The sequence below is a fragment of the Nipponia nippon genome, unplaced genomic scaffold (genome assembly GCF_047370975.1).
Source record: "Nipponia nippon isolate SJK-2023a ecotype South Korea unplaced genomic scaffold, ASM4737097v1 scaffold_4, whole genome shotgun sequence".
Taxonomy (NCBI): Eukaryota; Metazoa; Chordata; class Aves; order Pelecaniformes; family Threskiornithidae; genus Nipponia; species Nipponia nippon.
In genome coordinates, this window is record NW_028262358.1 from 22,714,800 (window position 1) to 22,730,379 (window position 15,580).

Genomic DNA, 15,580 nt, shown 5'->3' on the forward strand with positions numbered 1-15,580 from the left:
ATCTGTTATATATGTCATGACAATTAAATACTTCTGCAACTTCATATAATCTCAGTTGAAGGCAATCACTGTCCAACAATCTACTGAAGCTGTTGATCGTGCCTTTATCTACACTGGCTGAATTTAAGCCTGTAATTCTCTGCCTCTGGTGACAAAGATGGAAGCGATATAATTTATATAAGGAACAACCATTGCCTGCTCTAATGGCTACACAATACAGTGTGAAAATGCCAGTAGTGTTGACTACAGCCCAATTTCTACTGCTCCACCAAAAATAGAATTGTGTTGGTGGTGAATTACATGGGCTATTTTTCCTAGCCTAGGCAAGGCCACGACAATCAGAAAAATTTGAACTTGATATTTGATTAATGCTGGCAGTACTCTCTAAGTGATTTCCACTCGACAACGTCTAATTATTTAATTATTTCCTGTTATTAATGGAATGAAACAATTCAAAACAAACAGCTAGAATGACTGTTTTGCAGGAAGCTCATAATCATCAATTCATACATGTAGAAATCTTCCTAAAATTATATCAAGCTGGCCTGTTGAACTTGAAAGGCATATTTTATCCCAAACAATGCATAAAAGTAAAATTATCCATAACTAAGGCATGTTTCTCTGCTGTACAGTTCAGCTGTAATGATCCCCACACACTGCACTTGCACATCAATTATGATAATCATAATCACGGTCGTTAAGCTGAATGTTCATTATTATCAGGATGCTGGTGACAGCAGATTCAATCATCGGGTGCAATGGGCAGGCAGTCACAGTCCCACCCAAGTTTCTGCAGACAGCGTTGTGCCACATTAAATCTATGATGTGTTCCACATCCCACTCCATTCCAAAAGCTGTAGACGGTAAAGGTCAACTTTATGTTCTGTGCAATATGCTTAGGTTCTCTAAATTAATTCTTTGCAGTACTGGGTATTTTTATGCTTTGTAGATAATAAAATTCTGTTTAGGGCCAAAATGCCTGTGCAAATAATGAAAGAGTGATGCAGTCGTACTGTAATTCACCTATAATAAGGCATCAGAGGAAAGAATCTATTGGGAAGGAACATCTTAAAATGTCACTTCCTGAATTTTGCAAATAAGAAAACATTAAATGCTGCCATTACAGTCAGTTTTCTAAAATGCATATGCAAACTAATTCCAATACCGATTAAAAGCTGTAAGCTATCATTTCTGCCTCAGTAAATATGAACATATGGGAGTGTTTTGACAACTGAAAGATTATAGTTAGTGTATTTGATCCCTTGACTGTCCAGCTACATTGGAACCTATCGTTGTAGATTAAATTCATAGTGACTGATAATTTTTTTATATTGATACTTCTCACATAAATTCTATCAAAGTTCCAAGGTATTTAGACATATGATATTAAACTGAAAATATACAAGCATTTTTATTTTTAGTGATTTACAACTGTGTAAACTAACTAGATTCAGTTGCACTAGAGATGTAGTATTTCCATTTCTTGTTTATTTTTAACGAAGAATTAGAATACAACAGTTTTTCCCTTAACTCAGAAACTCCTTTGAAATGCAAAGAGAATGAGATAAAAATTTTCAGATTATAAGTAGATGAAAAGAAGAACTATTAACTTTTTCTCACATAGATATGATAATTATTATGTTTAAAGGAAGTCTATGCTAATACCCTTTCATTTTCCAGAAGAAATATAACGAGGCAATATTTTTCATTGTTGTTCATTTTGCCTCTAAAGTAATTATATAATTTACATACTAATCTTTTTGAGACTTGAATTAAAATGCATACTTATAAACACATGAAAACCTCAGGAAAATACAACTAGAGCATGCTCATGAACATACACAGGGAAAATTTTTATATGTAGTTCAAAAAAAAGCCAGCTAATATCAGCTAATATCAAATAATACCTCAGCAACTCAGAGGGGTCACTGATCCACTGACCACTGAAGCAACTCCTTGGAAGAACCTAGACAGTAGTTTGTCTTACCAGCAATGATAAGAGAAACTTCTCTAGTATAATACTATCAGAAGCTGAATATACATCATGGCAGGGTTATGTTCAGGTTGCCATAGAAGTTGCATCCACAAAAATATCACCTCATGGGAAACTCAGAGGAGGCTTGTGTTTAGCAGACAGTGTGTTACGCAAAAATCTGGGGGGTTTTTTTGGTACTATTTTGATACATGCCCGTTAGCTTTGTGATTCATTAGAACAGGATAATTTTGTTCATATCACTGATGCATACAAAGTTTTAATACAGTTTAGAAATAAGAAGTGACAGATTAAAATTTAACAGTTATGAAAGTATGACCTCACACCTGCCTATAGGACCTTTTCCATTAAAATACAGTGAGGAGGTGGAGGGTTTTTATTTTTTTTTCCTGATAATAATGATCCATTAAAGCAGCAGGTAGGTCATAAATAGCTCTTTTCTCCTCTTATCTCTCTGTTTGGGTAAGCGGCTCCTAATTGAAGCTTCATATTGATTTAGAATTGGGGTTGGAAGGCTGTATGTCATGTTGGGTTAATGTATACAGCTATTCACCTCCAGAGATTTAGGTTGAAATCTATCCAAGATCACAAGTAAAGTGAGTTTAGTTGTTTCAGCTAAGCCCATAATTTATATAATTATATATGTGTGATATGATATACAATATAAATATCTTTATGTTGTTTGATACTATCATCATCTGACCCTGATAAAGAACTGCTAAAGACTGGAAGACTCTTTACAGGACAAGATGAGTACCACCAATAAGACTTTTAGATCTTTTTTATAGATCATACTTATGCTGTGGGACTTCAGCCAGTCATATCCTCCACTCATTGCTTTTGAAAGACAAATTCAGATTTTTTTTTTTTAATGTTTTAATGTTTTAATCTTTGTGCCTTTATTTGCAGTGAGATTTAATTAATGTATGTTAAAATACCAAAATTTTACTCTGAGCTCATTTTTAAAGCTTAAAGTTTTAAGAAAGAATTCTTTTAAAAAATATTACTTCTCAAACTAAGATTCCTTGGAACTTGTTATGTATTTACAAAGGTTAAGTTACTTTCAGGGAAGTAAGTAATCATATCTTTCAAAATCCCGGAATTGTCTAGGTTGGAAGAGACCCCTTGAGATCATCTAGTCCACCCCTCTCCTCAGCTACAGCAGGTTGCCCAGGACTGTGTCCAGTTGGGTTTTGAATACCCTCAAGGATGGAGACTCCACAATCTCTTTGGGCAACCTGTCACCCTCTGTGCTCTGTCACCCTCACAGTAAAAAAAAAAATAAAAAATTGTTTCATGCATTTTAGTTTGTGTCCATTGCCTCTTGTCCTGTCACTGGACACTACTGAGTCTGAGAGGAATTTGGCTCCCTCTTCATTCCCTCTATCAGCTGTTTATACACATTGATAAGGTCTCCCCCAAGCCTTCTCTTCTCCAGACTGAAGCGCTCTCAGCCTCTCCTACAAAAAATGCTCCGGTCCCTTAACTATCTTTATGGCTCTGTGCTGCACTCTAACAAGTCCATTAGCTTTCTTGTACTAGGAAGTTTTAATGCGATTATCATACCTAATACAAATAGAAGTAATGCAAACATTACACAAACTCATGTTAGAACATCTTGTGAGGAAAATTACCCCTTGTTTGTACTACAAAACCAGAAATATGAGATGCTCCTGAGAAAGCAGGCAGTTTAATAAGACTATCTTAAAATAAAAATGGCTATTCACTAATTTTTAGAATTTTCCAAAGAGTGTAAGCAGTAAAATATTTTGTTGGTTTTAATCAGGTTTTGCCATAATTTTCTGAAGGTTTATCTTAATATGCAAGAGTAAATATGCAATCTCTTTTAATCTCTCAGAAAAGGCAATACAGATAGAACAAAACTTTACAGAACTTATATAACCAAAGCTGTACATAATCAAGCTTTTAAATCCTTATTTTATAGGTGGGACAGGTGTTGAATTTCCTGAAACTGAACTTACCAGAAAGAGTCGAGGAAACGTGACATCTCACCGCATCAGCTCTAACTATGTGGTTTTATAACATGCTAGAAAGATTCCCATTGGATTCCATGATCTCTGGATCAGGCCCAAATTCACCGAGTTCTAATACGATAACAATCTAAAAAAGTAAAACATTCTTTAATTTTTGCAGTGACTTACCTTGTCTGCTACCCGCTTCTTAGGCTGTACTTCTCGGAAGTGTTTAATTCCATAAGTTTCTTGGCCATATTTGCCTGACCTATGAATTGATGGGTCATACTTCTCATTTTTATTATACGAAGAAAATGGCAGAAATCTGAAATTCAAGAATATTTAAAAATTGGTTATGCTCTACTCTAGATGCCACAGTATTGATGTAAATCATAGATACCAATGCTACAGGAGGTGACATGGACACATGTTCCTGCTATTTTCCACTACCTTCTCAATGTTCCCCCTCAGTATTGCGAGAGGATTACTGCAATTTCTCCTATAGCTGCTTTTAAATTAAATATGGAGCAAAGAGATATAGAGTTTCAACAGGATACAATGAAGACTTTCTGTATGAAGATATAACTGGGTTCACATGCATTATAGATTATTACTTTGGCTGTATCTGCGTCACCAACTGGTGTGATGTGAAGAATGGGCAGGGTTCAATTTGCTGGGATCTGCATGTTGACATCTCAAGTCTTAGCAGGCAGCGCAGTCTGTGCCAGCTGTCGGTGGCAGGCACGCACCATGCACAAGTATAGAGCTCATTTCTGAGAACTTCACGTCCACTTTACAAGTCATGTAGGCCCCCAACACATAACCTCAACCTGATCGTTCCATCAGGACAGGAATGTTTCAAGCATGCCAGCAGTATAAGCATAAATCAAGGCAAATTTTCACCATAAAGAATCCTCCCTGTACCTTAAACTAGGTATGCATCCTTTGATATCTGTTAATCAAAGCTAAATAAACCGTACTCTCACTTAGCAGAATAGAAACTTATACAAATGGTACTGTTGACTTTCACATATTGGAAGACCACAAAGCAAAGAAATTATTTCTTCTGAATTCACAAATTGTGTACTTTACTCTCAAGTTATAATTATGTCCTAATTAGCAACCTTTTGGAGCCTGATCCTTTCACCTTTAGTCATACTGATGGTGGACTCCCTGCTTACACAGTGCCACTGAACAGTGAAGCTCCATCTACCTGCTTTGGGCATGGAGGAGGCTTTCAGATGGATGTCCCTAACTCTCATTGACAACTACAGGGTTTTTGGATAGGTTCCACAGCAAACTGTATGGAGGAAGGTGAAAAACATCTTATATATAAAGGATCTGCAAGACACCCTACAAAGATGTCTTAGTTCCATCTATTTCGGTTTGCAAGAGTTGTGAGAACGAACAAGTACATTTTAATATAAAGTAAAATCTTGTGAATTAAGCTTATCATTGCTGGTATTCTGAAAATGCAACACGCATTCTTTATTCTACAAGTGCAGGAAAATTATTATCCAGTAAAATTAGAAATATATGCTTCAGAAGTTTAAAACATCACTTTAACTGCCATGACAACAGGTGTAGTTAATTAAAATCTTTTCCTAGTTGAAAGCTTTTCAGAATCCAGAGTCCCTATAAAAGTTAGACAGTCAAACAAGTTTTTGATAAAGATGGGGATTAAAATACCTTTCGTTGTCTCTCAGCTGATACAGACTCAGAAAATTATTTATTTAGACTAACTGATCCATCAGCAATTGTTTAAGTGTTTGTTTTCTTAAATTACATTTCTTTCTTTTCACTTCATAAAAAGAAACTATTTTAGAATCTTGCCAGCTATATCAATTTATTCTATCAAGTACCATAAACAAATGCCATGTAAAGTTAGAGAAAAACACTGAGTTAGCAGACTTTTAAATTATACAAAGCTGTCGTAGCATGTGTATACTCATGGGAAAGGACACTCTCACATAAGACAGATTATGGTACTTGTAATGCTAATTTGCACATGGGATGGACATCACACACACACAAAAATTAATGTGGCCCCAGTCTCCCAGAGAATACATCGAAGGTGCTGTGAGCCGGCTGCTCCACTTGCAGTTTTTATCACTTCTGAATTGCATTTTAATAGTACATTTTTCTTTTGTTCAGACATGAAGGAAAATTGGCTTTCTCAGGGGACTGGATAGCTGAGAAGAAAAGGCTAGCAGTTTAGGGATTTGCCCATATATGCACAGAATTTAGTTGAGCCATAGCATTCATTATTTAATATGAATACTATGTCTGTAAAATTTGTACACAAATGGAAAAAAAATTCTTGAGGAAAGTAGAAGGCAAAGTAAATTATTATAGTTTTCCCTATAAAATTTCCTACATAGATGTTTTGATTTTACTGTGGATCAGTTAATCTTTGTCTTTTTGGCAAACAAATACTCAAATACTCAGAGTAATCCATGTTCTACCATGATTCCAAACAAAAAAATACATATATTGTAACACTTTAAGACACAACTAACAGTATGTTCTACATGTAGTTCAGCACAAATGTGATCTTCTGCATTCTGCTGCATATCTCCGCTAAGAACATTAACTGGAGTATGTGCCATACAGCCTGGAATGTATGTTTATGGCTGAGTAAAAAAAAATTAAAGCAACTATGAATTTTTGAGGAAGAACATTGAACAATAAAAAAATATTAAAATTGAAAGAACATTAAAAATATAATAGGGTATAATGGTATAAAGTAGTAACTTTCTTTTTTTCCTTCTGTCTATAGTTCTGCTGTCAGAGCCAGGTGGGCAGATCCTGACAGCAATAATGATCTAACTACAACCAAAAAATCATATGCTTGCAAATTCAATGTCTGTTTAAAGCAAGTAAGTATTTTCATTACTCTATGTGAATAAGTAATTAAAAAGAACATTAAAACAATTTTTTGTGTTAAGTAGGGTAACCAAATTAATGGGAGTCATACAGAAGTCATTATATCCCCACAACCAATAATCATAGTAAAAAGCAATAGCACTGCAAAACTCTCCAGTAACGGTGTTGTGTTCTGTAGCTCTATATATACACCTGACACAGCTTTTCCCCAAATTAATGGCAGTATGTGCTCTGCATGTGACAGAAGAGAGTGATGGAAGGAGAGGAAAATTAAATCGAGACAATGGTATGATGCCATTATCAACTGCACAAGTTTAGACCTCAATAGGTTTTTTCCACAAAAATCTCACTCACAGGATTCTTACATCTAGGTTTCAGCTTTTCCTTGTGATTTAAGTGTAAATTCAGAAATTCTTAAAGATTTTCAGTAAATATGACAGAGACAGAAGTAGTAGGATCAAAGAAGAATTAAATTCCATATAGATGTTACATCGTGCCATAAAACATAGTTCTTATAAGCTGAGCCTTTTCAAAAGTTGATGATTTAATGGAAGGTGAACTTTCCCTAAAGAAATCAATTTTAAAATGAAATTTTTTTTCATTTCACCCACCACAAAAGCTTGAATGAGAGATATGCCAAAGAAAATACATTGAAGACAGGGGGAAAGACTTGGAACCAAAAATGGGAAACTATCTCAGGTTCTACAAATAGCAGTATTACACATACACAACCTGAGGGAGGACCAGGACCAAAGCTGGCAGTGTCACTGGTAATGAAGGCCAGCTGCGCTGTTGCCAGGACCGTGCTATGTTGAACATAATTAGTGTAAAAAGACCTAGAAGCCTCGACTTAGTAGCTAATCCTGGACCTGACAACTGCTAGTGGTGTGTATTTAAATTTTGAGAGATAACCTGGATATTTGTTGTTAACAAAAATTAACATTGTTTCTCTCTCCCTTCATTCATGCTATCCTGCCCCTCACTGCTACTATTAATTTTATCTTTCCAATCCTTCTTTTCCCCACATTTTTACCCCTTCATGATCACTCTTCCTGCATTGTAATATCTCATTATTGTGACAGGAGATGGAAGAGGCCTTTTAGACACTGAAGGCTTTCCAGTTGGATCAACCGAGATGATAGAAGCAGCAGTAGGTACTGGGCCCTGGTGTCTATGGCAATGTGAGAGGATAGAGTAGCAGCACAAACAGGAAGGAGGATTTGTCAGGTCCATCATTCACTGCTGGGTGGCAGCATCCCAATGCTATATGGCACCTACCAAAAGGACACAGTTCAGAGGCATTCACTTTTTCTTGAATTTAAATGGCAGTAAAAAAAACCAGAGTGGTCTTTCAGCACATTCTCTGGATCTGCCCAAGAGGCAAAATCCCAGCGGTCTAGTAGTGCAAGCATATAATCCTGATAACAGAAATGCTTCAAACTTTACCCAGGCTTCTGAGAAAGAACTGGCAGCAGATCTACTGCCAGACTGCCGTACATGCTGCACTACCAGGGCATATAAGAAACACTAAAACCAGAGAACTAAAAGGAATATTCTGCTTACGTGTTTTTTGAAACTTTCGTAATATTTGTATGTACTGTACATTTTTGTCATTTAGTAGTGAAAATACTACCAAAATCTTAACCCTAGATGTGTGATAGTGTTGTTAAATTTTTATCTAAAGTGGTTCTATGCAATAGCAATTCAATTCCTTGTTGTCTTGATGTAATTTAAATAAAAACAATTTTATCGCACTTTGAAGAGGTCTATGAACTATCAGCTCTAAAACTGTGCCTCTCTATTGGGAAGCTGTGAATCTTCAATCTTTTTTTTTTTTTCCCCCCTTAAATAAAACACGAAATCAATTTTAAGCTTTCAAATTTGGGTTACACCTGAAGTAATTTCTTCATCAAATCCAAAAATGTCTATCTTTTCACTTGGGGAACAAAGGAAGAAGCACAGTGGTTTTCCATAGCAAAACAACTGCAGCAGGACAGCCATTATTTAGTTCATAATGAGTGTAAATTAAAATCAAAATGTTATTTACAAAAATAAAGACAGACTATTTTACTTAATATATCTAGTCAGATTACCTTTAGCACAGTATTTTTTCCATAAGAAACTTATTTTGGGTGCATTATTACACATACTGTCTACAGTAATACACTAAATACGTACTTTTTCAATCAACTATCAATCACTTTTATCCTAATGTCAGTAAATCTAAGAATCCTTTGACTGTTTCTGTTTAATCCCTGTCTGCAACAATGTAAAGTGGCAAAGCAAAGCACAGTCTAGTTCTTGCAGGAAGTAAAAGAGATCTCTTCTGCAGCAAATTCCGGAACCTCTTAATTATACACAGACTTATTATCTGCATCCCCAGTGTTATAAAGTACCAGAACTTCATTAGAAAAATTAAGATGGAAAAATGAAGGCGCTACTTTGTAAATTTCCAGTGGAAATTAGCTGGAAGAAGCAGAGGAATACTGGATCAAAAGAGGGTAATCATGCTTAACTGTGCCCTAGAGCACCCGCATGTATAATACGATTTGCACAGTAACTACCTCTCCTATTACTGCTTGTTTGGAGTATTCTGTGTTAATGGGGTTAGCTAATTTAGTATTTTAACTTAAAAAGGCTCTGCTGATTAATAAATGTTGCACACTGTGCTAGTAATTAAAATAAATGGAAGAGTTACAAATAGAAGTTGAATTGTTAAAGAAAACATTATCTGAAAATATATGATAATCCCTGTTTATCATAATACAATAACAGTCCGGAAAATATGCAAATTGCTGAAGTTGCAAAGCATATGAAAAACTAAGTATAATTTGAAAAAAGTTTTCAGATGTTCCATATTTGTATGACATAAAACGTAGTAGCCATTTTCGCTGCAGCTAAGTCAGAAATACAGTAAAATGTCTTATAAATGTCAAAATTAAAAGATTTTTTTAAAAAAACTTAAATCTTAAAGTGACTGGCTTTTTAAATTTTATTACCATTAATACGAGGCAGTTCATAACACTGATGCTCTCAAGTATAGAGCTTATTTAGATCATTAACTTCTCTGTAAGCGTACCTTTCGTGCACAGCACTGTGTAGCACCTAAGCTGGTTCTAAAGGAAATCATTATCTTGCTGAGAATAAGCCCATGAGGAGCTTGGTGCTGCGATGTTCACACAGTGTGCGAGAGGCAGGGTGTGCAAACGTTGCACTCTGCTGCACACAACTGAACCAGTGTGTTCAGGACTAGCTTTGGCTATCTCCAGTACAGCACTGAGCATGGACATAGCCAGAAGTGAGATGACTAGCCTGATGCCACACCAGAAGACTACAATCAATCAGGAAACCTCAGCCTTACACTATTGTTGGTTTATCCCTACTCTGTCACCACATTGCAACTCATTCTGATGTATGTTGACTTTTATAAAGATGTTTAATAGCATACTTTGAAGCATGAGGCATGTTACATGAGACAGATTTCAGTAAAGTTAATGAAAAAAATTTACATTTTTGTTCTCTGGAAAATTAGGCCAGCATGCACCTGCATGCAACTGAGTAAAGAACTTTTCATGCTTAGCGATCTAAATCTGCTGGATCCAGTAGTTGGTGTCTCCAACTAGACACTCGCTTATAAAGCGGCCATCCTGAAGGAGTCCAATTGTCATTCCTATCCAAGCGGAGGGGGAAATCACTTCATTTGTATGAAAAATAGCACAATAAAGCAATAGCAGCTTCAATTACATGAGAAAAAGGAATCATTCTTATTAGGCTAGGTTACCCAGTTGCTCTTTCATTACAAAACAGGAAATTCCAGCAGTTGCTTTAAGCAAGCACAAAATTTCACTTGCTTTCATTTGTACTGCTTCCACCTGCCTCAAACTCTCCCGCAGCTTTTTCAATTATTTCTGCATTTTATCAGAAGCAAAAAACTTTCTCGGAGCTTGAAACACTTAGAGAAAACATATTACCACTTTAAAGAACCCTGATAATGAGAGGTGAGTGGGAATTCTGAATGATGTCGGAAATTGCAGGTACACACCGACAATTTTTCTATCTTAAGAGATATCACACAATACTCAGCCTGCAAATATACAGATCAAGGACTGAGTTTGTCATTTTATGCAAACACAAGCTTTCTCAACAAACGCCACACACTTTCACTGTTCATTCTCTCCTTATTTTCTAAAATAGAAGAATAATCAGCATAGGAAGCACTACCAGGAAGAAATACAGTCCCAAAGTACACAATTACATAGAAAGAGACAGAAATTTGTCAATTCATAATAGACACTGCTGAGAAAAACCGAGTAACCCTTTGCTGACTCCTCCCTGGAGACTGGCATCCCACACAGCAGCTGCAGCATTACCAGTGAGCGTTAGTCCTGATGATGACCTGCAACTCTGTCATCACCTTTTCAAGGTTACAGATGTGACCCTTGCATGGTTGGTTGAATATGAAGCACAAACGGAATGATCACAGCCTGAAAATGTATAATACACTATGCATTTAGCATGCATGAAGCTGAGAATCATTGGTGTTAGGACATTGCTTCTGTGCATTAAGGATGGCACTAAATGCTTCTTTACCCATAAGGTAAAGAAAGATCCCTGATCAATTAATATCTGTCAAAGTTGGAGACTCCAAATTTAAACTGTACAAGACCAAAGCTTCACAATTCACTCACTGAAGAGAGTCAGTGAAATATTTATTACAAGATCTGACCTTCTGAAACTGTTGCCACAGTGATGTCTGGGATAAACCTCATCAAATAAAGACTGGGCAATACAGTCATGCCTATAAATGAGGGATATCATCCATCCTCACTTGGAATGCATCAGTTAAAACTTATTCAGTGAAAAGAACACTTTAAATGAGAGGCAGAACATTTATCACCTAGTTTTGTTTTTTTTTTAATTTCACTGGCAGAAGCTAGAAACAAAAATAAAAAAAAAATGGCCCAGATTTAAGAGATGTGAGAGTTAAGCTGCTTCCCCCTCACCCCAATAAATGAAAGACTACAGAGATGAATAGAAAACTGAAGTACATTTTTACTTGTAACTTAACTCAGTTATAGTTTTGGAATGAAAGGAATAAAAAGCACTATATCTCATTTTTGGCACCAAATATTAAAAATAACAATGCCTAAAAGTGGAAAAGTAGCTGAACTAAGATTTTTTTTTCTTTCAAAACAGTTTTTGAGTAGAATTTCCATTTAAAGTCACTGTTAATACTAAATAGGGGAAAATGTGAGGAAAACGATCTAACAATAAAAACATAAAAGCCAAACCACACAAATGCAATTGATTCCAGCATTCTTTAGTCCCAGTCCTGAAGGTGACACATGGCAACATGGAGCTGATAGAAAACCTTGAAACAGATCAAAGATAGCAAAGCATCGTGTCCCAGTGAATCAGTGGATCACAGGCTGCTCATGAGGAAAACCGATTCCTTTCTGTCCTGAATTCTGGTATTAAAGTGTCAAAGGATTGCCAAGAGCAGCGAATTCAAGGGAAAAGTTGAGAAAACATCAATTTTTTTCTAGATAACTACAAAGCCAGAGCAGGTGACTTAACAGGTTTTTATTACAATTGGACAAAAGAGTTCCATCATGACAAGAAAAGAATTGGAAATATTTTGGCAATAGCCTTAAATCTTTCGGGACAGAAGCATTAAATCTTTTGGGATGGATTATGTCTGTATTTGGGATTGTATGGAAAAAAACTGGCCTGTCTGACACTATTACAGATGCTATGGCTTAGGAAACCAAACTGCTTCAAAGATGATTACAGTTTTTGCATCATGTTCTAACAGGTGCAACATATGCTCGCTTCCTTTCCAAGTGAGCTTTGGTAGTCTACTGGGAGAGAAAGCAAGTCTCATTGACATGCAACACCATTTTTTCCTCCCATAGTCTCTAAGCTCCCTGAATACGAAGACTGAAACAGTACTTTTTCCTTGGCAAGGTGCATGTGGCAAAACAGAATTTGCATTTGTTTTCTTGTTTCCCATTAAACCCATCTGTTGCATCACACATTATCATTATTACAAGTTCTTCTATAGATTCATACGTATGGGTGGCACATGTCACACAATTACAAGATAGGGCCTCTGCCCTGAACAGTTTATAATCTAAGGACAGAATTTAGAAGTATGCACATAGAACGTTTGCTAGTAAGCTGTCAGGTTTGACATTTCATTTTGTCAGGCATGAAGGGTTTCTGAAAGCAACGGAATAAAGAAAGCATTCTTATAACTACACAAGAAAAAACAAAGAACTTACTCATTGTCATGTATACGGTTTCTCCATTCCTCCCTTTTCATTTCCTCTCTGGCCTTCTCTAGTGGTGAATTGATTGATGCTGCCACTCGCAAGGTTGGTTCCAAAGGCTTGTAGCGCTGCTGCAACACTTCAGCAGTATCGCGGAAAGGCCCCTGAAAGGTATAGGATAATGTAAGTGTTCTGTTGTGGGGTTACAGTTCTTTTCTTTCCTTCTTTTATTCATAACACTTCACTCATGAAAGAGGACACAGAATATCTGGGAAGTGTAGCAAGACTTTTCTTCCAAAATAATTAAAGCAGTTCATTTTGACAGAGAGTTACAGATAACACAAAAGTTGATAATGTTCTTTAAAGCTCCAAAGAGAAAATGAGAAATGTGCACTCCAGATTTATTTAACTACTAATAAATATTTAGTATTGAAAAACAATACATTATTAGAACTGATTAGGAAAACTTAGTTTTTCCTTAGAAAAAAATATTGATGAAATAAAATTTCACACACAAGTATTAACTGTTACCTAGATTCTCCTTAAGCTGAAAGCTTAAGTTTTTTCCTTTTATAGGATAAATAATCTTTTGCCTTAAAGAACATGCTCTTTTCAATTTAACTATAAAGTTACCTGGAGGGAGCTTAATACATGGCTTAAGATATAATTCTTCTAATACACTTCAAACTAATGACTTCAAAAATATAGGTGCATAGCCCATTTTTGAAAAGTCTAATTCCACATTAATTTCATTATTCTTAAAAAAAAGAAAGCTCGTAATTCTTTCACAAGTCTCTCTCCATATACACATATATGTCTCTTTTCCAGAGTATGTTGTTTAATAACTGATCATATGAGCATCTACCATTTAACAACACAGATAAATAGCAGCAGGAAGTCCTTTCCTGTGCAGTCAAAGTGACGTATCCTATGTCTTGCTTTTAGTACTAACCAGTAAGAACTTACCCGGAGTATAATTAGTGCTGTGTTACGCTCAGGACAGTTTAGTGGTAACTCTGGATTTAGAAGTGTTGCTAATTAATTTTTGTTTTATTTTCATCACCGTTGATCCTGCAATGAACTAGTGAAACCTTCTGAAACTATGAACAGACAAAGAATCCTAATCATACCCTTTATTCTTAAAGATATCCTTCTTTAAATAGGTTATCACTAACAAGTCACAGCTGGAGTTACTGCAAGCGCTGAGTGAAGACTGTGGGGCTAATAAAAAGAAATGATTCACGCCTCATTTATGTTCACTTATGTTTTACATTAATAGAAACCAATAATAGGAACCAGTTACCATAAAAGTCATGGACCGTAAATAACACAAATGGCAAATAAGTATCATCTAGTACTTTTCACAGCTGGACAGGAGGATTGCTATATTTGAAAGTAGTTAATGGATTTTTATTGGAACTTTACTTTTTAAAGGCACAGCACCATGATTTGGAGATCTTTTTAAAGGTCCTAGTAAGCAAGTGAGCATAGTATTTACACTTCTTGCAGGTATTTTCTTGCTTCTACTTTTTAAGTCTGCATAAAAAAATACATTCATTTAACATGACCACAATAAGTCTTTAAAAACAGAATGAAAAACGTTATCGCCTGGGAGAGAATAATCAATACTAGAACAGGTCATTAAAACTAGTAAGCAATGTTCTAGTAATATATGGTCTGATGATCAAGTTATAAAAAAAAAGTTTAACATTTATAATAAAAAATGAGTACTCTGTATTGCAAGATGTTTGCATGAAGTGGATATATGGAGCAAAGAAGAAAGAAATGTACTATTGTCAAATAATATCAAGATAAATGTGTTTGTTTTTAGAAAACAGTCTTTCAGAATATTGTATTTCTTCTTCATTGTAAAATATTGACTCATATTCCATCTGGGTAAGGGCCAAATGAGATATCCAAGCAAGGATTAACTTTAAGGTTTGTGGAACCCGTGGTAGAATGGTGCTTACAAATGTTTTCAAATTGGCAGTGCCTGCAAGCATTTCAGGCATCCTGCTTCAAAACAGAAATCTTCCTGGGGAGGTCAGGCTAGGAAAGGAAGGGACAGAGTCAACCAACAGTTTTCACCCTGAAAGCAACTCACACAACTCTATGTTCTATGTTTGGAATTTGTACTGAGTAGCATAAATCTTCTCACTACCAACTGGTCTGCCAAATAAAGGTTAGCAGATCGGCATTCTTACTACTTTACCATAAAAGCAGAAACTCATTATAAAAACTGTGATCTACTTGAAATGATACATTCTTCACTGCCCCAATTCCAGCGGAGCTAACGGCATGCAAAACATCCCCTAAAAATGGCAATGTGTTTTCTGTTATTAATGCCTTTTAATGAACAAATCACTAATTTTAGCATTATCTGTGTTTCCACCAAACTTTAATTCTAGTTAACTCAGTAATAAAAATGATAGATCTAACTGATGTATAAGCATCAT

The 15,580-nt window shown here is 35.6% G+C and overlaps 1 protein-coding gene across 1 annotated transcript in view; it reads right to left on the bottom strand.

The window, feature by feature from the left end:
* The window catches only part of SPATA17 (spermatogenesis associated 17), a 93,160-nt gene that overhangs the window by 16,471 nt on the left and 61,109 nt on the right, over nucleotides 1-15,580 (bottom strand). The window contains exons 8-9 of the mRNA XM_087776136.1: nucleotides 13,137-13,288; nucleotides 4,156-4,291 (exon numbers count right to left, since the gene is read on the bottom strand). Coding sequence (XP_087632262.1) covers nucleotides 4,156-4,291; nucleotides 13,137-13,288 — 288 coding nt within the window. The remainder of the gene's footprint in view (nucleotides 1-4,155; nucleotides 4,292-13,136; nucleotides 13,289-15,580) is intronic.